This window comes from Haliotis rufescens, unplaced genomic scaffold, assembly GCF_023055435.1.
Source record: "Haliotis rufescens isolate VD_foot unplaced genomic scaffold, xgHalRufe1.0.p SCAF_1, whole genome shotgun sequence".
NCBI classification, from domain to species: Eukaryota; Metazoa; Mollusca; class Gastropoda; order Lepetellida; family Haliotidae; genus Haliotis; species Haliotis rufescens.
This window is the reverse complement of record NW_025963779.1, coordinates 2,822,912-2,844,575: the sequence shown is the minus strand read 5'-3', so window position 1 is coordinate 2,844,575 and position 21,664 is coordinate 2,822,912. Positions and strand designations below refer to the sequence as shown.

The 21,664-nt window shown below is 42.7% G+C and overlaps 3 protein-coding genes across 3 annotated transcripts; all 3 read left to right on the top strand.

The window, feature by feature from the left end:
* Positions 1–2,152: 2,152 nt before the first annotated feature.
* On the top strand, positions 2,153–3,939 carry LOC124146984 (slit homolog 3 protein-like). Its single transcript, XM_046517572.2, has 2 exons — positions 2,153–2,380; positions 3,084–3,939. Exons 1-2 carry the CDS (start codon positions 2,249–2,251, stop codon positions 3,765–3,767), a joined length of 816 nt encoding a protein of 271 aa, XP_046373528.1. The 5' UTR covers positions 2,153–2,248; the 3' UTR covers positions 3,768–3,939.
* A 1,435-nt stretch (positions 3,940–5,374) lies between these two features.
* On the top strand, positions 5,375–12,826 carry LOC124147029 (sterile alpha motif domain-containing protein 9-like). Its single transcript, XM_046517626.2, has 3 exons — positions 5,375–5,505; positions 10,057–10,358; positions 11,191–12,826. The coding sequence occupies exons 2-3, from the start codon at positions 10,061–10,063 to the stop codon at positions 12,819–12,821; spliced, it is 1,929 nt and encodes a 642-aa protein (XP_046373582.2). The 5' UTR covers positions 5,375–5,505; positions 10,057–10,060; the 3' UTR covers positions 12,822–12,826.
* Positions 12,827–13,196: 370 nt separating this feature from the next.
* LOC124147028 (sterile alpha motif domain-containing protein 9-like) lies at positions 13,197–21,386 on the top strand. Its single transcript, XM_046517625.2, has 2 exons — positions 13,197–15,832; positions 16,051–21,386. Exons 1-2 carry the CDS (start codon positions 13,202–13,204, stop codon positions 16,138–16,140), a joined length of 2,721 nt encoding a protein of 906 aa, XP_046373581.2. The 5' UTR covers positions 13,197–13,201; the 3' UTR covers positions 16,141–21,386.
* The last annotated feature ends 278 nt before the right edge of the window (positions 21,387–21,664 follow it).

The following is a 21,664-nucleotide window of genomic DNA, read 5'->3' as shown; positions in this document are numbered from 1 at the left end:
TAGCTAAGATGATCGAAACTCCCATACTATATCACCGGCTTACGACAGTCGTAGCGCTAAGATGATCGAAACTCCCATTCTTTATCACCGGCTTACAACAGTCGTAGCTAAGATGATCGAAACTCCCATACTTTATCACCGGCTTACGACAGTCGTAGCTAAGATGATCGAAACTCCGATACTTTATCACCGGCTTACGACAGTCGTAGCGCTAAGATGATCGAAACTCCCATACTTTATCACCGGCTTACGACAGTCGTAGCTAAGATGATCGAAACTCCCATACTTTATCACCGGCTTACGACAGTCGTAGCGCTAAGATGATCGAAACTCCCATACTTTATCACCGGCTTACAACAGTCGTAGCGCTAAGATGATCGAAACTCCCATACTTTATCACCGGCTTACGACAGTCGTAGCGCTATGATCGCCTTGTACAACGGCACCCAGGGCCCTGTTCCACAAAGCGAGCGTAGCGCTAAGATGATCGAAACTCCCATACTTTATCACAGGCTTACGACAGTCGTAGCTAAGATGATCGAAACTCCCATACTTTATCACCGGCTTACGACAGTCGTAGCGCTAAGATGATCGAAACTCCCATACTTTATCACCGGCTTACGACAGTCGTAGCGCTAAGATGATCGAAACTCCCACACTTTATCACCGGCTTACGACAGTCGTAGCGCTAAGATGATCGAAACTCCCATACTTTATCACCGGCTTACGACAGTCGTATCGCTAAGATGATCGAAACTCCCATACTTTATCACCGGCTTACGACAGTCGTAGCTAAGATGATCGAAACTCCCATACTTTATCACCGGCTTACGACAGTCGTAGCGCTAAGATGATCGAAACTCCCATACTTTATCACCGGCTTACGACAGTCGTAGCGCTAAGATGATTAAAACTCCCATACTTTATCACCAGCTTACGACAGTCGTAGCGCTAAGATGATCGAAACTCCCATACTTTATCACCGGCTTACAGCAGTCGTAGCGCTAAGATGATCGTAACTCCCATACTTTATCACCGGCTTACGACAGTCATAGCGCTATGATCGCCATGTACAACGGCACCCAGGGCCCTGTTCCACAAAGCGAGCGTAGCGCTAAGATGATCGAAACTCATATACTTTATCACCGGCTCAACAGTCGTAGCGCTAAGATGATCGTAACTCCCATACTTTATCACCGGCTTACGACAGTCGTAGCGCTATGATCGCCTTGTACAACGGCACCCAGGGCCTTGTTCCACAAAGCGAGCGTAGCGCTAGGATGATCGAAACTTCCATACTTTATCACAGGCTTACGACAGTCGTAGCGCTAAGATGATCGAAACTCCCATACTTTATCACCGGCTTACGACAGTCGTAGCGCTAAGATGATCGAAACTCCCATACTTTATCACAGGCTTACGACAGTCGTAGCGCTAAGATGATCGAAACTCCCATACTTTATCACAGGCTTACGACAGTCGTAGCGCTAAGATGATCGAAACTCCCATACTTTATCACAGGCTTACCACAGTCGTAGCTAAGATGATCGAAACTCCCATACTTTATCACCGGCTTACGACAGTCGTAGCGCTAAGATGATCGAAATTCCCATACTTTATCACCGGCTTACGACAGTCGTAGCGCTAAGATGATCGAAACTCCCATACTTTATCACCGGCTTACGACAGTCGTAGCTAAGATGATCGAAACTCCCATACTTTATCACCGGCTTACAACAGTCGTAGCGCTAAGATGATCGAAACTCCCATACTTTATCACCCGCTTACGACAGTCGTAGCTAAGATGATCGAAACTCCCATACTTTATCACCGGCTTACCACAGTCGTAGCGCTATGATCGCTTTGTACAACGACACCCAGGGCCCTGTTCCACAAAGCGAGCGTAGCGCTAAGATGATCGAAACTCCCATACTTTATCACCGGCTTACCACAGTCGTAGCGCTAAGATGATCGAAACTCCCATACTTTATCACAGGCTTACCACAGTCGTAGCGCTATGATCGCTTTGTGGAACAGGGCCAAGGAAATGAACTATTAATATTTTTATAATCCCAATATAAAATCTGAGGCAAACCGCCCACGCACAATCACCAGAATATCAAATGATCGGTCGTGTGACTTCTAGATTGCATTGTCAGGTGACACTTACATGCGAGGGTCGGAACTGCTGATAATCTGTCTGGGAACAAACATTTGGAATCTGGAGTTGTAAACAGTCAAACTTGCAATGGTCCTCAGTGTTTGGGGTTTTGTTTTGTTGCCATGGTTTCTGGTGTCTGCATCTGACCCCTGCCCTGCGCCACCACCATGCACGTGCGACGACTACGCCATCAGGTGCGATGGGAAGAACCTCACCAAAGTAAGCTTGTTGCATATGTGCATGAAAAGAGATGTTTCCTAAACATGGAAGGTCACAAAATGATAAAAAAATATTTCTATTAGAATTCCCACTCAGGGATTTTCTTCCCACGTCTAGCTGACACGTAATATTGTTCAAAGCGGCTTTAAACCTGCGTTAAAGTCACTCTCTAATCGGATTCCACATAAGACAGATCATTACCCGTCAAGATCCGGGGTAGAAAAGGTTTTCAGCAACCCTTGCTTACCGTAAAGGGCGACTATGCTTGTCGTAAGAGGCGACTAACAGGATCGGGTGGTCAGGCTCGCTGACTTTGTTGATTCATGTCATCGATCCCAATTGCGTGGATCGATGCTCATGATGTCAATGACTGGTCCAGACTCGATTATTTACAGACCGCCGTCATATAGCTGGAATATTGCTGAGTGCGGTGTTAAACAACAAACCAACTAACCAAGCTACAGTGCGCTTTCCACACTTCAGCAAGCTGATTGTCCAGGTGGTTCACGACACCAACACGGGAGATGGTCCAGAATAGGACACACGTGCTCAAATATGCAAACTATCAATAAATTGAGTGCGACGTTAAACAACAAACAAACAAACAAAGTCCATTATGGATGTGACTGATACACATTTAGACTATGTTCATGTTGGAAATGAATATCAAGCTGGAACTCATGTCTGGAAATACTTTTTTCAGATACCGTCCTTCTCCCCTTCTCCTAAAATGTATCATGAGGTCAGACTGTCCTACAACAACCTCACCGCCATTCCTGCTGACGCCTTCTCCAAAGTCAATGCAATAACAATCGAGATCCAGCACAACCCGTCTCTGACGAACATCCACCAGTTTGCTTTTCGTGGTCTGCAGCATCTTCACGAGCTCCGACTTGACTCCAACAACATCAGTGTCTTGGCGCCAGGAGCCTTCTCCGATCTCCAGTCCCTGACAATGATGAGTATCTCTCACAACCGGATGACCAAGATGCGGAATGGAACGTTCGTCAATCTCCCGAAACTGGAGTTTCTTTTTCTGAACAATAACAATTTGACTGAAATTGAAACCCAAACGTTTGTGAATTCAAGTAATATTGGATTTATTAACCTTGCCTACAACTCCCTCGAGACTTTGAACTACAGTGTCGTCTGCCACCTCGGACGTCTGACCGCAATCAACTTGAAGGAAAACAAACTTATCTGTTCTTGTTCGCTCAGCTGGCTGGAGCGATGGCGGGAGGTTCAAGTTATGACGCAGGCCGGAACACACCAGGTCTACGGGTTTTGCAGACGACAGGATATTAGCTTTGACTTAGATCTGTTATTCTATGAGTTCCATTGTGCAGACATTGAAAAGTGTCACCCCGAGGCTAAACTTGTGGGATGATATGCATGACCGAGGCTGCAGATAATTTTCAGCATCAGGAGTACGTACTCCTTATTATTTTAATATAGAAATACTGGCAAAACTAGAGTAAGTTAGAGTACTGAATGGATTTTAGATATGCACCACAGCATTGGTGCTCTCGAACAGACAGGTCAATAAACAATTGTTAAGACTTTTGTGTTGTTTTACATGTATGTCTATAGTATTGTTATAGCGACTGATTTACGACTACCATTTGACTACCATTTGACATTTGACTCCAAAGGCTAATTACCCTGTAGCCATGTCTCCAAAAACTTAATTTTTCATTACGTTTTAGGCGCTAATCCTCACCAACATTTTATTGTATATTGACTGACAGCCAACCTGGGCTGCTATATCACTTCCCGTTAATTACTATTATTAATAGTATGACATTTATTGTCTTAATTGTTCATCCCCTGAGCTGTGTCGGTTCATCACCCCCCCCCCCCCCCCCCCCCCCCCAGATATGTGCTACCATTACGCTGTTACTAGGGTGGTAGTCAAGCTTGGTAGTCCGAGCGCTGGTGTAGGGACGGCCTCGAGCAGGATGTGCCTCTCGTGGGAAACGTCTGTATGCCTGAGCTGGAAGGTCCGCTCACCACTGTGTTTGTGTTGTCAGAGCAGGTATTCCGCTCATTGTGCAATTGTTGTTTATTATGTTGTGCATAAAGCGTTCCGGGACAGTGATGTCGATAATCGAGTATAATGAGAAGAATTCTTTTTTTAATCGTAACCATTCAGCAGTAAGGTAAACAGTTAATATAATAACAAACTTGGTCAATACATATTTAAAATTTGAGATAAAACATCACTAGGCGTGATGATTTACTGTTTAAGTTGTATTTCCAGTTCTGCTATCCATTGATTTATATGCAGGGATTAAGTTTACTGTGTGTAGTTTCTCGTAAACTGAGCCTGAACTAACTGTCAGGTGCACCCACGATTTCCACCAATTTACTTTTATTGGGTTAAACATTACCCAATGATATTACCTAAAGAATTATGATGCAATGATCGGAAGAATTATACCGTAAACTATTATTTTATAAGTAATAATATATTCCAATATCGTGTTATTTTAGTTGCAACTTTACTATATATATTTCAAATAATTACCATAAGCGAGCACATTTGTGGGATATTTTTTACGTACGGCACAATATATTTTAGGGAAATACGTCTATAAATGAATGTTAGACTGTACATGTATGCTGTGATGCGTATGTGATGCGTTTTCGACATCCTCCTCCACGGTATCGTGCATATTGTTATCCGTACATATAGGCCGATACGACCTTGGTCTGAAACCCTGTATGGAACACACGCATTCACGTGTATGGACTATTGCTGTGTGCGGCGTTAAACAACACATACAATATCTTAACTCGTGACGTGTTCACTTTAGACTGCGTTAAGGGGGGTGTATGGTGGCTCAAAATGAAATCAATGCTGTACCCTGCCATTTAAATGGCGTTTTAGACTTCAGACATGTCACAGAAAGGCAATACCACATTACTATGTATTACCCATTGTTAGTGCGTACAAGCCAGGCATGCGCTGTAATTCCGGGAATTCCCCTGTTTCTGAGAAGTCAACTTAGTCTTTTTTCATCCCGCCTCGCCTGTTACAACAAGATGGCTGCCGGATCACAATTGAGGAAGCCTATTACGTAATAACTAGATAGTACTTGTAGCAGGATAGACAGTTAGGAATCGTAAGTATGCAAACATTTATGAAAACTTAAACATATCACATTTACTCTTCGATCTGCGCAACTAGCTGTAATGGGTGGTACTGATCACAATTTGTATTACTGATCAGACACCACCCTCGACAGCTCCGGTGCAGTCACTACAGGCTATTACTGTATGCAAGATACTGTTTGTAAATGTACATTGAGTGATTCTGTATGCAAAACCATAAGCAGGGCCTCTAGGCTCTAGTTTCGTGTATGTCATGACTATTCTCATGGACAAAATATAGAGTGAGAGCATAGCCTGTGTCACTCCGAATATCAGAGGACGGACCCGTGAAGATCCGGGGTAGAATAGGTCTTCAGCAACCCTCTCTTGCCTTAAAAGGCGACTATGCTTGTCGTAAGAGGCGACTAACGGGATCGGGTGGTCAGACTCGCTGACTTGGTTGATGCATGTCATCGATCCAAATTGCGTGGGTTGATGCTCATGTTATTAATCACTGGATTGTCTGGTCCAGACTCGATTATTTACAGATCGCCGTCATAGAGCTGGAATATTGCTGAGTGCGGCGTTAAACAACAAACCACCCAACCAATCGTATCCCAATTTTGTGGCCCGATGACCATGGTGTCAATCACTGGATTGTCTGGTCCAGACTCGATTATTTACAGACCGCCGTCTTATAGCTGGAATATATTGCTGAGTGCGGCGTTAAACAACAAACCACCCAACCAATCGTATCCCAATTGCGTGGCCCGATGCTCATGGTGTCAATCACTGGATTGCCTGGTCCAGACCGCCGTCTTACAGCTGGAATATTGCTGAGTGCGGCGTTAAACAACAAACCACCCAACCAATCGTATCCCAATTTTGTGGCCCGATGCTCATGGTGTCAATCACTGGATTGTCTGGTCCAGACTCGATTATTTACAGACCGCCGTCTTATAGCTGGAATATATTGCTGAGTGCGGCGTTAAACAACAAACCACCCAACCAATCGTATCCCAATTGCGTGGCCCGATGCTCATGGTGTCAATCACTGGATTGTCTGGTCCAGACTCGATTATTTACAGACCGCCGTCTTATAGCTGGAATATATTGCTGAGTGCGGCGTTTAACAACAAACCACCCAACCAATCGTATCCCAATTGCGTGGCCCGATGCTCATGGTGTCAATCACTGGATTGTCTGGTCCAGACTCGATTATTTACAGACCGCCGTCTTATAGCTGGAATATATTGCTGAGTGCGGCGTTAAACACTAAACCACCCAACCAATCGTATCCCAATTGCGTGGCCCGATGCTCATGGTGTCAGTCACTGGTTTGTCTTGTCCAGACTCGATTATTTACAGACCGCCGTCTTATAGCTGGAATATATTGCTGAGTGCGGCGTTAAACAACAAACCACCCAACCAATCGTATCCCAATTGCGTGGCCCGATGCTCATGGTGTCAATCACTGGATTGTTTTGTCCAGACTCGATTATTTACGGACCACCTTCATATAGCTGGAATATTGCCGAGTGCTGCGTTAAACAACACACAAACAAACCAGAGGTCGACTTGTTCGATGATATCCGTGGTGTCCCCAGTCCAAACATTTCTCAAACACTTGACATGCGACAATTCTCACTAGGTGCATGTACGTGTGTATACACGGAATAATCGGGCTGGACCGAGGCAAATCATGTTCCGACAGCTATTACTCGGGGTGGGTTTGACCTGAATAGACTCTCAATAGTCTATCTATTTATAACTGGTTGAACAGGTCCGTTGAACGTAAACATGTTGTTGGTTATAAACTTGCCACGTCACACACCATACAATAGCAGACAATATGGCCAGGTGCTATTCACTATGTGTATGTGAACAAAGGCCCACTTGCTGATTGTGGTCCGCATGTTGTTATGGATACGTTTGTTGAGTATAAACGCAATTTAAAACATCGAAATACCAGTACAAATGGTAAAGACACTAATAGTGATGTCATAGAATCCCAATGTGCAAGGATATACTAGTATATACATGTTGAAACGTGTCTGGCTTAGTTTTGTCATGGGACAGTGAATAAAGACCCGGGGTTCGACTCGTTACATGGGTCCAATGCGTGAAACTCATTTCTGGTGTTCCCTGTTATACTGCTGTATCTGCGAAAAACACCCACCCACTATCATCTCGATCACCTTTAGAGATGATATATATATATCCTTGTAGATTATTTAATCTATGAATTTTGGAAATAGAAGAAAAACCTTTCAGGATAACATTTGCTGAAGAATAGTGTCACAAGGAAGTTGAATTTGATCATGTCATATGAGGAAGTTAATATCAGTTATCCTGTTTTCAGCATTAAAACATGTACGCATTCCTCAGTTGTTATTGTCAATGTTAACACAATCTATTATGCTGGTGTTGGAAAACAACAGCCACACAGAACTGTCATATACTCTTCAGAAAAGAAACGCAAAGACGAAAAATACATTTATACGAGGAACCGAGGAACCGTTCAAGGTATTGAGCCAAAATGTTGTGGAGAGAACACTTGGTGATTAGGTCATCTCATTCATCAGTTCATAGGAAAAGTCCAAGGTGAAGGTCAGCTACCATCAATAACGCGTATGTCCCCTGTAGGAATCGAGAGCGGCCTGGTATCTCCTGCCCATGGAAGAGACAAGTATGCGAATCACATCCTGGGGAATGGTAGCCCTCTCGGCCTGCAACGCAAAAGCATACTGCTGAAACGTATTGGGTTGGGGTTGACGTCGGCGTATCCGTCTTTCCAATTAATTCCACAGGTGCTCTATCGGGTTCAAATGCGGGGATCTGGGGGGCCAGGGGAGAACATCAACGTTGTTGCTGTGTTGATAGGCTCTTGTGATCCGTGCTGTGTGCGGTCGAGCGTTGTCCTGCTGGATTACACCGTTGCCGTTTGCTGCAATTGGGAGGACGTGTGGTAGGGAAATTTCGTTGATGTATCATTGAGCCGTAAGATTGTCCTGGATATGGACCAAACCTGTCCTGCCATGATGAGGCCATAACGCTACACCACCAAACCTGTCCACTTCCTGTACGCAGTTTCCGGCGTAACGTTCTCCCCGACGTCTGTAAACCCATGCTCTTCCATCCCCTCGACGGAGAAGAAATCTTGATTCGTCGCTTAACCAGACAACTCTCCATCGCATTTGGGGCCATACTAATGCAGTCGTTGTTGACGATATTGTCGACTAAATATGATGACGCATCGAACTAGACGTCTTGCTCGTAGACCTGCTGCTGTACGGTCTGGCCCGAGATTCTGCGCAGTTCTGGTATTTGGGATGCGGTTGAGATGGCTGTGGTCGTCCTTTCACGTAGGTGGCGCAGTCGGATGTAGCACTCTTGGGCGGGGGTGGTTACTCTTGGTCGGCCCGACCTTGGCCGTTTACGTGTTGACCCATGCTGTTAAACCCGATCACATAGCCTTGTGACGGTGCTGGGTGCTACATTGAAAACCCAGGCTACAGCTGCTCGGGATTCCCCTGTCTGCAAGCGGCCTTTGACGTTGTTAATCTTGGCATGTTGTTGAACTGTCACTGATGACGCACATGACAAGCAATAAAAAACCCTGCACTTTCATAGCGTTCATAGTCATGCTGTACGTGCAGTGCTTGCAGCTCCATGGCCCTTTTGTTAATGCTCTGGGTGCGTTTTTCCGAATCGCACGTGTTTCCCAACTAATGGTTTGCATGTCCTTGTTGTGATCATTTTGATCCGGGAAATTGTCACTGACACTATAACACATTAAACCACATCATTTTGCACCTCTTGGTCCGCTAATTTTGCTTTTATGGCCAAATATATCCGTATTGCGTTTCTTGTTTTGAAGAGTATAATTACCACAGTTGATCTGCATAGTTTCCAAGTTTGAGGACATTCTTGATTATATAGACTGAAATTGCGGCCGAATCATATACACTGTAATACAATTATTAATTGTAATTATTATTTAGACAAAAAAACCAAAGTGGGGAAACCAAGGTAAAGCACAACAAAAACCCAGAAAACATAACCTGCGATTCGAACCGACGAACAGCAGATCCTGTCTAAGGGGCGCTGCTTTGAACAAGATAACTCAGCACCTTAAAATCACTAGGCCCCTTAATCGATGCCCCTTAATGTCGAAGTAAAACCCTTGAAGATACAGGGTAGAATAGGTCTTCAGCAACCCATTCTTGCCGTAATAGGTGACTATGCTTGTCGTAAGAGGCGACGAACGGGATCGGGTGGTCAGATTCGCTGACCTGGTCGATTCATGTCATCGATCCCAATTGCGTGGATCGATGCTCATGATATTAATCACTGGATTGTCTGGACTGGATTGACTCGATTATTTTACAGATCGCCGTCATATAGCTGGAATATTGCTGAGTGAGGCGTTAAACAACAAACAAACAAGCAAACATCGAAGTAAAAGTGACATAAAAGTGGATTCTGTCTGTATAATGTTTTTATTACCAAACCTGCTTAAATGGAGAGGCTTAGATGTATATTCTTGCTGGTACTAAATAGGTACACATGTTTTAATGTAGGACAATGCGTATGTCCGACTGGAATAAGATCAAAGAGAAGCAGAGCGACCTCCATGAAGAGCTGGAGGCGGAAGACTTGGTCCATCACCTATACGAGTACCATGTATTCACTGAAGATGACAAGGAACGAATCATGCATGAAACAACACGCAAAGACAAAGCAAGGAGACTGCTAGACATACTCCAGACCAAGGAACTGCAAGAAGATGATGTCTATGCTGTCTTTCTGTCCCAGCTGAGGCGCACCCAACCTCATTTGGCGGACATGCTGAAATCACCAGGAAGGTGGCACAAAGCGGCAGGTAGGTCAATTCAAATTATTTTCATATTTCAAACCTTATATACGATCTCAAACAATCTAAGAGGCAAATTGTATACTATATCTTGTTATACACCTAACCAGACTTGATCAAATATTTTATGATGTATTTTTATGGGCAATTTTAGCATAAACACGAAGTCTTCCTACGTCTATTCTTCATATGTGTTCTTACCGCTGTCCGAACTGGATTGTCGTACTACGATTGCTGCCGATTGTTTTGACACATCAGAGGCAGTGCTTCTTATTGGACTGAGATTGTGGTGGAAGAGTTGACTTTCTTAGGAAGCAGAAGAATGCTACAAGGCACACACACCAAAATGCCTTCCAAAACAACACGCTAGTTCTCTGTATATTTCTAGCAGAATGTTTAACGTCATTGGAAGTTTCTGCTGGGAAGGCTCAGTCTTCAGTCTTCTGATGCCTCTAATGAATAATTTTGTCCACGGTCATCCGAAGGGTTGTCAGCAACGCTTCAATCCGGAACTCTTCAAGTCATCATCTATTCTGAAATGGTGTACATGTTACATCATTGTTAGGAATACCCGAGTTTTGTTCAAATTGCTATGTTAGAATAGAAACAACGGTTACTGGGTGCGTAATACTTGTCCTTAACTAGAGCTTTAATTTTAATAGTTATGGGTATGAAGTGCCAATTGTAATGGGTTGATGTTAGTGAACTGTTTGTGCAGCTTTCGCATTTGCAATTTTTCCTTATTCCTGTTTATTCTTTTTCACAAATTAGTAAACTACTCAAACAGTCCCATGATAACATATATAGTGTGGCTTCTTTTTAGTTTTCATTCTCTTTCCAGCAACGGAGTCAAGCAAAGGAAGACAAGTGGATCACATCCGAAACCTAGACATAGACCAGCTTTGTGAGTTTCTGACCCCACTACTCAAGAAAAACAATATTACTGACGACGTCCTCACACAAATGAAAGTGCAGAAAATCACCGGCCGTGTATTTCTCAAGTTGGATAAAACGGATATGAAAGAGTTATTCCCAGAATTACCATTTGGAGAAAGAAAGACCATCATCCTGGAAAGGGATGAATACATTCAGTGTGGCAAGCCACAGACAGAATCACATGAAGATGCCACGGAAGAGCATAGTCTACGAGAAAGAGAATATGCAAGAAAGTTTGACACCAAAACAGGCTGCACAGAGAAGTACAAGAAAGGGAAGATTCTTGAAAACCTACAGACACGTCCTGGCAACAAGATCGACCCAACCCACCACTGTATCGCACTTGTTGGTTTAGATGTAGACTCTGCTCTTGAAACAGTTGGATGGGAAACTATGAAATTTGCATCATCCTGTATGAATGATCGAACAAATGGGACTGTACACTTTGGAGTCTATGATGGATCAGATGACAGTCACTCACATGGAGAAGTATTGGGTGTAACACTGGAACGGAAGGATTGTGAAGACACTATTGCAGAATCAATACAGAAGTGCTTTCCTCCAGATCAGCATGATGTTGCATCTGCATGCATCCATCCTGCGAAATATGTAGATGTCATTGACAACAAGGAATGCTGTGGCTATGTTCTTGAGATTGATATTGAACCCAAAGCATGTCTTGTTAAGGATCAAGCGTATTTCATACAGGATCAGTACATGAAGCCACGCGAAAAAGGTTCAAGACAAAAACTGTTCAGGTTGAAATTGGGTGCTCCTAGTGAAGAGGGTATTGATATTGCACAGTTCATGAAAATAAAGTCAACACTTGATGAACAAAGGAAAGAAGCTGAGGAAAAGTATGCAGCAAAAACAGCACAAGGCATGAATTTGCTTCAACAACTCCGGATGTTCCTCTGTGATGGCGACACGCAGATGGGCGATATATATCCTGTTCTTGTGATCAGTCCACTTGACAAAAGCCTGTCACTAAAGGACATACACAATCGCTTTTCCTTCATCGCTGACTTCGAGTGGAAGTGCATCTTTGATTTTGATCCCACAGGACACAGCGGGGGTATCTATGAATACCTTGAAAAAAAACAGAAAATGGTTTTTAAGGTTATGCTTACAGATGATTTTGACCAGAGTGAAAGGGAACATCCTCAAACAAAATCCAGAGATGAAAAACTAAATGAAGACATGGAATCATCGCATCTTAAACCGTGGATTTTCTGCAATGGCTATGAGCCTATGGAAAAACAAGATCTTGGAGTTTTGGAATGGAAGAGAAAGAGAAGTGAAGGATTTAAAGAAGCAGTGAGATACTTTTATCATTGTTTACCAAGGGACAGAGCTATGATAGTTTACCTTCTGGTGTCCAAAGAATATGATGTTATGCTCGAAGCAGCGGAAGAGATAAACCAAAAATTCCAAAATCAGTGGATGATGCTGGCAGAGACGGATTCTGTAGCTGCACACTGGAAGGATCAGCTGTATATCAGACAGGTTGAGGACAAAACATCTCTGAAGAATTGATGTGTGACTGGATTCAAGTGGGAAGAGGTCAACACATGTATGAAAGCGATAACAGGTCCAGATGACCCAATGACAAGAGCTGAATGTCAGTTGGTCACAAGCAGTGGTACATTTACGGCACTCCCTAAGAACATGAAGAATGAAATGTGTGATCTTGAGATATTAAGTGCAACTGAATGTAGTGAGTTGGAAACTGTGGAGGAAGACGAAAAGACGAAAATCCAAAAGGAGGCAGAAAAACAATTCTATGAAGGCCATCATGGGTAAATTTCTACTCCGCTCATGTTCTTAAACGGAAGATTCATGATAGAATTCTGGATGAAGTGAAGCAAACGCTGGATGGATCTGTTCCCGATAATGTAAATGTTGGACTAGTTACAATGCATCACCAACCAGGTTCTGGTGGCACCACATCAGCAAAAGGAATCCTGTGGGATATGAAGGAAAGGTATAGGTGTTGCATTCTTCAGAAATACTCCAAGGAATCCCACAAACAAATTGTATCCCTGTGTCAGCACAGGGTACAGAAAGCCAGTCCAGTACTTGTGATGATAGATAATCTTGAAGAAGAGACACTCCTAACACTGATGGAGTTGCTACAAGCTGAAGCAAGTAATCTCTTCCAAGGAAATCCTGGTGTTTTATGCGTCTTGCTCATATGTCACCGACAGACATGTCCTCCTAGAGATAGAGGAAACGTTTTGTTTATGTTGACTCAAGAATTGAGCCCAGAAGAAAAGAACTGGTTTCAGTCAAAATACCTTGAACTAACAGAGAGCTTCAAAAAACAGAAAGGACCCAATCCAAAGAATCTTTTGTCACTGAATATTATGAAGGAAAATTTCAGTGAACAGTACATTGAAAACACTGTACGGGAGATCATACAGGGCATAAAGTCTCGACAAGAGAGGTCTCTGCTGAAATATGTAGCACTCCTGAATGCATATGACCTGCATTTCCGAGGTGTGCGCATTCCTTGCTTTGACCTCCTGATGTCAGATAGAAAGCACATCACAGGTCAGAGATGGGAGAAATGTTTAACCACTCCATTAAAGATGCTAATAGCACACACAAAAGCCCAGCCAACATCTCTGCGTATCATAAATCCATTACTTTGTAAGTGGATTCTAACTATTCTCATGAAAGTGGATGAGCAGATACTCAGTGATGTTATGCTAGAATTTCTAAACTCAGAATCTTGCAATTACCGGTATGATGAGGCATCCAAAGAGCTTTTCAAAATCTTGAGGGAAATTATGAAAGTGAGGGAACCAACTGCATCTGGTAAGCCATCAACGTTTTCACGGTTGATTCAGGAGCTTTATGACTCAAAGGATGTTGACGCAGCTGCAGAGATCCTAGCGACAACTTTTGACAAAACCTGGGACAACTTTATCGCTCAGCAGTTGGCACGTCTGTACATTGTATGTGAGAACTGGGAGAAGGCTATAGAATATGCATCTGAAGCTACAGGTAGACAACCAAACAACTCTTATCTGTTGGACACTCATGGCCAGATCTTCAAAGTCAGGCTTTCTAAAGTGTTTGAGAAAGGATTAGCAACGGATCCCGAAGACACTAAGAAACTAATGCAAGAAGCTGTAAAATATGCTTATGAAGGCACAGAAATATTTATCAAGGTCCAAGAGCTGAGCAGCATGCAAAACACCACCGATCCTAACACAGCTGGTTATTTTGGACAGGTTGAGATATGCAGCTCCCTCCTTGACACACTGTCCCTCATTCCTGATTTCAAGGATAAAGCCAATCTTCGGATGTTTCTACAAGGATCATTGTCAATACCTGAAGAGGTCGATGTATTGACAGATAAACAACGTCAGTGGCTGACATCCCTTCAGAAAAATGTCTTCACAACACTGAGAAAACTGGATGACGAGGCTAACAAGCACAGGTCAGATTTCAATGGTGCCCAATCTCGGAATACCCTCTTCTTTCAGAGGAGAAATATTGACAGATTGAGACAAACAATCAGCGGGTACTTTGGTGATGAAGATGCTCCCACTTTGTGTGGAGCAGATCAATTAACATCAGATAAACGCCGGCGACAAGTTCGAAATTTTGGTGTTTACTCTCTGCAACACATACTTCAGCTGCTGAAAGACGAAAATTCAAGAGACAAGTTGTTGACCATATATGGTTTGACAGAAATGAATCTGTCAAAGCCTCTGCCATTTGATTGCCGCATTGCAATTGGTTCAGCACTGGCCCTGCTTCAGGTACCTCACATCTCAGATCTGCCTTCATTTTCTCTTTTGTTGGAGGCTAGCAATCGTCTTTACAAAATGAACCATGAAGACAAATACATCGACCTTGAGCCCTACCTTTACCTGCTGTTGCTACATTGGCCAACACCAAACAGGAAACATCCTCAGCTTGTCAAACCAGTTACTCTTGTTGGCGCATTGACCAAATGGAAGGATGCATATGACAGAAAGTATCCCAAGCAACAACAAAGACATCCGCATCGGAATGAGAGGCCATTCTTCTTTCTCACAAAAAATGATGACATTAGAAGTGTTGAACATTTTGATCAGTTGAGGAGTTTCCACAAAACATTTCACAATTACAAACTACAGAGTATTTTAAGTAGTAGAGAAAATCGGCTTCTGTTACAAAGGTTTGAAGGTATGCTGTCAGGAAACGGGTGGGATGTCAAAATACAACTGAAAACGTCAAGCGGCAACAAACTGCCTCTCACCATACCCCTGTTCACAAGAGAAACACGACCATCTCTCCGAAACAAACAGGTTAGTTTCGTGATTGGGTTTGGTTGGTCAGGTCCAAAGGCATGCGACATACAAACAGAATCAACCCTTGGAGCTGTCACCCCTGTACATAACGTGGTACTCCATGACACCTCGATGCTGAACACCAGAGATGCACAACCAGCCCTTCATAAGGACGTAGATCTTCTTATTTCTATCCGCGAGAAACTGAAGCAGATTCAGCAACTGAAAACCCATCCAAGGAACCACCTCAATCCGCAGCAGGTGAGTACCTCCAATAAAATATTATTGTATATCTATGATTCACCCATAAATGTTTACTTCATCCTGTTGTCATTATCTATCATCTACTTAAGACCTCAGTCCTATTCGTGAACTCGTATCATGTTTCCATATATACAACTTCGCTTGTTTTAGTTCTGATATCTGAATAAAGTTGATGTTGCCACATTTTAGAACTAGTTTTGATCGCCATGTTACAGCTTAGGCTGATAGATCAGGAGCAACAACTACTGTACCAGAGGGCCACTCTACTGCAGAAACGAAAGGAGGATTATCTTGGCTCTCTCTGAGACACTGAACCAATTCCAGATGAAGCTGAGACTACCTTGATACTTGGAAAGTCCGAAAACCCCAGACTGGATACTTTCCGATTTACCATGCAAGCACCCTTGATTGACTTCTTATAATTGTGATTACCTCGCACCACTTTGTGAGTAGATTTAATGTGTATTATGTCCATTATTATATTGATGATCATGTAATCCCAAGAACACTTTTCAATAATTCGCACAGAACATCTTACATTATGGATTACTTCCTCAGTCTTACAGCTGCTCTATGGCTGATATATTGCCGGTGGCATGTTACATTAACAAGTGTACAGTGACAATTATGTAAAATGTTCTCCAACATGTTTCAATGGAATGTTCAGGGGGAAGCCAGATGTCGGAGAAAGTTTGGTGATAGCTAGCTTTGCTAACAGAAGATGGGTTTTTGAATATTGAAGTTAACAAACGATCGTTTAATGTATTTTGTACAAAGTGCCCCAGAGTTGATTATACAAGCTGTGGAAGGAAAAGTGGACAGAGGAGTTGCATCATGACCATGAACATTCAACCTTACTTAAACTGTGGGTTTATTCAACACCAAGATTGCTGTCTGCCCGTCCCCTCGACAAGATAGGGGTGATAGGGGGTTTGGGCAACATGCTCGTGATATTTCATAGTTACAAACATGCTGTTCATGATGTTATTTTATAATTGTACAAAAACGATTTTTTTCTGATGTTATATGCTGTTTTTCTTGTCATGTACTAGTATTTCACTCACTGCAATGTAGGGAACAATATTACTGACCTACTCCATCACCTTGAATACATTATGTGGTTATATCTCCCACACATGCGGGGATGGCTGTGTTCAGCTTCCTGTGTGGTTACATCCTGATGTTGCTCGTACACTTCAGTTGGCAAGTGTCTGACTCACTCCTGTGAGACGGAACAGTGAGACATGTGTTACTCCAGCTTTCCCATGTGTTGATGGCAGGCTGCTCAGTTCCCCTCACTACTGGCGTCTCCCCTGACTACTGGCGTCTCCCCTGACTACTGGCGTCTCCCCTGACTACTGGCGTCTCCCCTCACTACTGGTGTCTCCCCTCACTACTGGCGTCTCCTCGCTCTACTGGCGTCTCCTCGCTCTACTGGCGTCTCTCCTCATTACTGGCGTCTCCCCTCATTACTGGCGTCTCCCCTCACTACTGGCGTCTCCCCTAACTACTGGTGTCTCCCCTCACTACTGGCGTCTCCTCGCTCTACTGGCGTCTCCTCGCTCTACTGGCGTCTCTCCTCATTACTGGCGTCTCCCCTCACTACTGGCGTCTCCTCGCTCTACTGGCGTCTCTCCTCATTACTGGCGTCTCCCCTCACTACTGGCGTCTCCCCTCATTACTGGCGTCTCCTCGCTCTACTGGCGTCTCCCCTCTCTACTGGCGTCTCCTCGCTCTACTGGCGTCTGTGACACAGAAACAGCTGATTGTAAACCATGCCGTCAAATTATCAGTGCTCCCTAAATTCTTTTTACAAGCAAATAACCACTCATATTAAGTGTTCCTACATTCCACATATACTACTCAAAAGAAGTTAAAGAACACCCAATTTGTTCATATGCCCATAACTAATGTGTCATGGCTATGGCAGAATATAGTCATTTGAATACATCGGGTGTTCTTTAACTTCTTTTGATTAGTATATTTATTTGCTGAACGAAGATTATTTTTCTGTTTCACGATTTTCATCACCGATGCTTTGAAATAACTATTTTTACAAATCATAACTTAACTATAATATTTACACATTATTTTTTACATTTGTTGTTATTGTGAATTACACTATAGTTGCTTAAGGGACCGTCCGTTTCATATTCGTAGAGTGATGGTTTTCCTTTGAATGAATAATCGCTCCCTGTAAATGTTGGACCAAAACACTATCCAAACATTTGTTCCCGATTTTACAAAACTCAAAATATTATTTGCTGCACAAGATCGATGTTCTGAACGTATCGTGGCCTAAACTGAAAGGTTTGGGACCTACTTTCCGAGAGCATTGCATGCAATAATGCCTTGAAAATATTAATACAGTTAAAATGGTCGGTCCCTAAGTCCTTATTAGTTTCCAGAAATATCCATGCGTCACCTGTGTTCATGTAATGCTAATTCCGTTAATAGCACATTATGTTTTTCATTCAATTTATGACAGTATGTTTTTATGTTTATGTGCCATGCCATATGCAGTTATCGTATTGGTACGTCCCTATCGACTCAAGTCAAGTGCTACGTTTTGACAGTAGCCTTATACTTTGCCTTATTATTTGCATGTTTACTCTTTTAAGGAACACCTGGTGTAATCCATGATTTTCAGTGATTTATCTTGATATAATCTCTATTATTATTGAGCCTTTTACGCCCAGTGGAATCAGATATTAAATACTCATTATTCTGTTTATTTACGGTCGAGTAGCTCACACTTTTGTTTCCCTCCGATGGTGGGGAAATCAATGACCGAGGTCGAATGTCGTTACGCGCTTCATAGTGATGTATTTGTTTTGTTACTGACGTGATTCCAGGCAAGTGTCCCGCCGACCTCTGTCGTGTACTTCGTGTGTATAACAACTGTCACACTTTCCTGCAACTGATACTGCCCTGAAAAATAACGTTACCTTTATTCTGATGACACGGTTTATATGTAGGTGAGACAAAGAAGACCACACCGGTATATCCCATAGTCTGTATGAGTGAGTGAGTGAGTTGGGTTTAACGCCACTTTTAACAGTATTCCAGTTATATCGCGGCGTGTCAGCTTAATGTTGGAGGAAAGCCCGAAGTGATGCAGGTCTCAGATGTTTACCACTTCGGTGAAACCCACGAGCACGGGTATGGTGCTGACAAACCTAGAAACATAATCGGGGCGAACCGGGATTCGAACCCACAATCATAGATTTCTGGCGTGCCCAAGGGACGCAACTCTGCACAGCGAATCGCGTCGCCTTAGACGACTGAGCCACCCGTGCCCCCTAGTCGTTATGAAGTATTGGCCACGTTTTGAAATAGTTTCAGGTCCAACCTGTAACGTCCATTTCCAGTCACCATGAAGTTGATCTTTCATCTGTTTACAAGTGTAGTACTCCTTGACACTGTTAAATTCCTCCATATCAATTATACAAGGTACGCAATCCTTTCCAATGTAAGATTCCGACTATATCATAAGCATGTGCTGATGAATCCCTATCAATTAATGATTTTACCAGGTGTTCGTGAAAAAGTAAGCGTTTCCTAACCCACCCCTCACAAACACGTGCAAAGACAAGTCAACTTCTCACCTAAACGTCCTTATACAGAGATCACATGTCCCAGGACATGCATTGGAGTTTTCTGTCATATTCTGTGATGGAGGAATTTGTAATAGAATCATGACAGAAGATGAACATGTTTCATAGCAAATAACCACTCATATTAAGTGTTCCTACATTCCACATATACTACTCAAAAGAAGTTAAAGAACACCCAATTTGTTCATATACCCATAACTAATCTGTCATGGCTATGGAAGAATATAATCATTTGAAAACACCGGGTGTTCTCTCACTTCTTTTGAATAGTATATTTATTTGCTGAACGAAGATTATTTTTCTGTTTCACGATTTTCATCACCGATGCTTTGAAATAACTATTTTTACAAATCATAACTTAACTTTAATATTTACACATTATTTTTTACATTTGTTGTTATTGTGAATTACACTATAGTTGCTTAAGGGACCGTCCGTTTCATATTCGTAGGTTGATGGTTTTCCTTTGAATGAATAATCGCTCCCTGTAAATGTTGGACCAAAAAAACTCTCCAAACATTTGTTCTCGAGTTTACAAAACTCAAAATATTATTTGCTGCACAAGATCGATTTTCTGAACGTATCGTGGCCTAAACTGAAAGGTTTGGGACCTACTTTCAGAGAGCATTGCATGCAATAATGCCTTGAAAATATTAATACAGTTAAAATGGTCGGTCCCTTAGTCCTTATTAGTTTCCAGAAATATCCATGCGTCACCTGTGTTCATGTAATGCTAATTCCGTTAATAGCACATTATGTTTTTCATTCAATTTATGACAGTATGTTTTTATGTTTATGTGCCATGCCATATGCAGTTATCGTATTGGTACGTCCCTATCGACTCAAGTCAAGTGCTACGTTTTGACAGTAGCCTTATACTTTGCCTTATTATTTGCATGTTTACTCTTTTGGGGAACACCTGGTGTAATCCATGATTTTCAGTGATTTATCTTGATATAATCTCTATTATTATTGAGCCTTTAAGGCCAAGTGGAATCAGATATTAAATACTCATTATTCTGTTTATTTACGGTCGAGTAGCTCACACTTTTGTTTCCCTCCGATGGTGGGGAAATCAATGACCGAGGTCGAATGTCGTTACGCGCTTCATAGTGATGTATTTGTTTTGTTACTGACGTGATTCCAGGCAAGTGTCCCGCCGACCTCTGTCGTGTACTTCGTGTGTATAACAACTGTCATACTTTCCTGCAACTGATACTGCCCTGAAAAATAACGTTACCTTTATTCTGATGACACGGTTTACATGTAGGTGAGACAATGAAGACCACACCGGTATATCCCATAGTCTGTATGAGTGAGTGAGTGAGATGGGTTTAACGCCACTTTTAACAGTATTCCAGTTATATCGCGGCGTCTCAGCCTAATGTTGGAGGAAAGCCCGAAGTGATGCAGGTCTCAGACGTTTACTACTTCGGTGAAACCCACGAGCACGGGTATGGTTCTGACAAACCTAGAAACATAATCGGGGCAAACCGGGATTCGAACCCACAATCATAGGGTTCTGGCGTGCCCAAGGGACGCAACTCTTCACAGCGAATCGCGGCGCCATAGACGACTGAGCCACCCGTGCCCCCTAGTCGTTATGAAGTATTGGCCACGTTTTGAAATAGTTTCAGGTCCAACCTGTAACGTTCATTTCCAGTGACACTTTTAAATTCCCTCATAACAATTATACAAGCTATGCAATCCTTTCCAATGTAAGATTCCGACTATATCATAAGCATGTGCTGATGAATCCCTATCAATTAATGATTATACCAGGTGTTCGCGGAAAGGTAAGCGTTTCCTGACCCACCCCTCACAAACACGTGCAAAGACAAGTCAAATTCTCACCTAAACACATATTAATGCGGAAATGTTATATAAGAAAACCTGTGTATTTTGTTAGATTTCTTATAAAATGTTTATTTCCACTTTGTGTTTGTTGTGAAATAAACCTCAGACTGGTTGTGTACTGAAATAGAATGTACAGGTCTTCTGCGAGTTAAATTAACGCCATACATGGATTTTCAGATTTATAAGCCTCTATAGCGCAGCTAATGTGAAAAGTCTCTTATCTTATGAAACGTCCTTTGACCAGGCGTAAAACATGTCTGTCCTGTGTTGTGCTACGCCACACTCAGCAATATTCCAGCCATATCAGATCTGAGCTAGACCATCGATACGAGTGAGTGAGTGAGTTGGGTTAAGC

Coding starts and splice junctions, on each gene's coding strand:
- LOC124146984 (XM_046517572.2), top strand. CDS start 2,249: ATGGTCCTCAGTGTTTGGGGTTTTGTTTTGTTGCCATGGTTTCTGGTG. Junction 2,381..3,083: donor ATGGGAAGAACCTCACCAAA/GTAAGCTTGTTG, acceptor TACTTTTTTCAG/ATACCGTCCTTCTCCCCTTC.
- LOC124147029 (XM_046517626.2), top strand. CDS start 10,061: ATGCGTATGTCCGACTGGAATAAGATCAAAGAGAAGCAGAGCGACCTC. Junction 10,359..11,190: donor AAGGTGGCACAAAGCGGCAG/GTAGGTCAATTC, acceptor TTCTCTTTCCAG/CAACGGAGTCAAGCAAAGGA.
- LOC124147028 (XM_046517625.2), top strand. CDS start 13,202: ATGCATCACCAACCAGGTTCTGGTGGCACCACATCAGCAAAAGGAATC. Junction 15,833..16,050: donor ACCACCTCAATCCGCAGCAG/GTGAGTACCTCC, acceptor GCCATGTTACAG/CTTAGGCTGATAGATCAGGA.